This window comes from Penaeus monodon, chromosome 29, assembly GCF_015228065.2.
Source record: "Penaeus monodon isolate SGIC_2016 chromosome 29, NSTDA_Pmon_1, whole genome shotgun sequence".
In the NCBI taxonomy this organism is placed as follows: Eukaryota; Metazoa; Arthropoda; class Malacostraca; order Decapoda; family Penaeidae; genus Penaeus; species Penaeus monodon.
The window spans coordinates 25,139,023-25,139,496 of NC_051414.1; the positions used below are offsets into that span (position 1 = coordinate 25,139,023).

General features: G+C 47.7%; 1 protein-coding gene across 1 annotated transcript; it reads right to left on the bottom strand.

The window, feature by feature from the left end:
• Positions 1–6: 6 nt before the first annotated feature.
• On the bottom strand, positions 7–474 carry LOC119591791 (mitogen-activated protein kinase spk1-like; the record flags this gene model as incomplete). Its single annotated transcript, XM_037940535.1, has 1 exon — positions 7–474. A coding segment is annotated over one exon (369 nt), but the record flags the coding sequence as incomplete, so codon positions are not given.

The following is a 474-nucleotide window of genomic DNA, read 5'->3' on the forward strand; positions in this document are numbered from 1 at the left end:
TTTATCCAAATGCCTTCATTATTACTAGCTCAATCCTCACGCCTTTTAATGCTCCTCTATTGCACGAATGAAGTCAGTCAATGCTGGCCTGCTAGACATGCGGTACTACAAGCCACTGTTTGCGAGCTTGACAACCTGAGGGCATTTCCAAAGTATCTTCTTGGCAACATACAGCACAATGAAGGAGAAGGCCACCACGTCTGTCGCTGGCTGCAGAGGAAGACCAGTAAAGGTCTCAACCGCATACCACGGCCTCTTTTTTAGAATGGAATACCAGTCCTCTCTGTGACCTCGACTTAAGGTCGACCTCTGCCCGATCTTCGTCGAAAGACCGAAGTCTATAATATGAGCGTCAGGGTTACCTTCCTCGTCGAACGTGATCAGGCAATTATCGGGCTTGAAATCACCGTGGATAATACCAGCCTCGTGAATCTCTTGGAGGCGTTTTGCAATAGCATAAAGGACAGACAGACA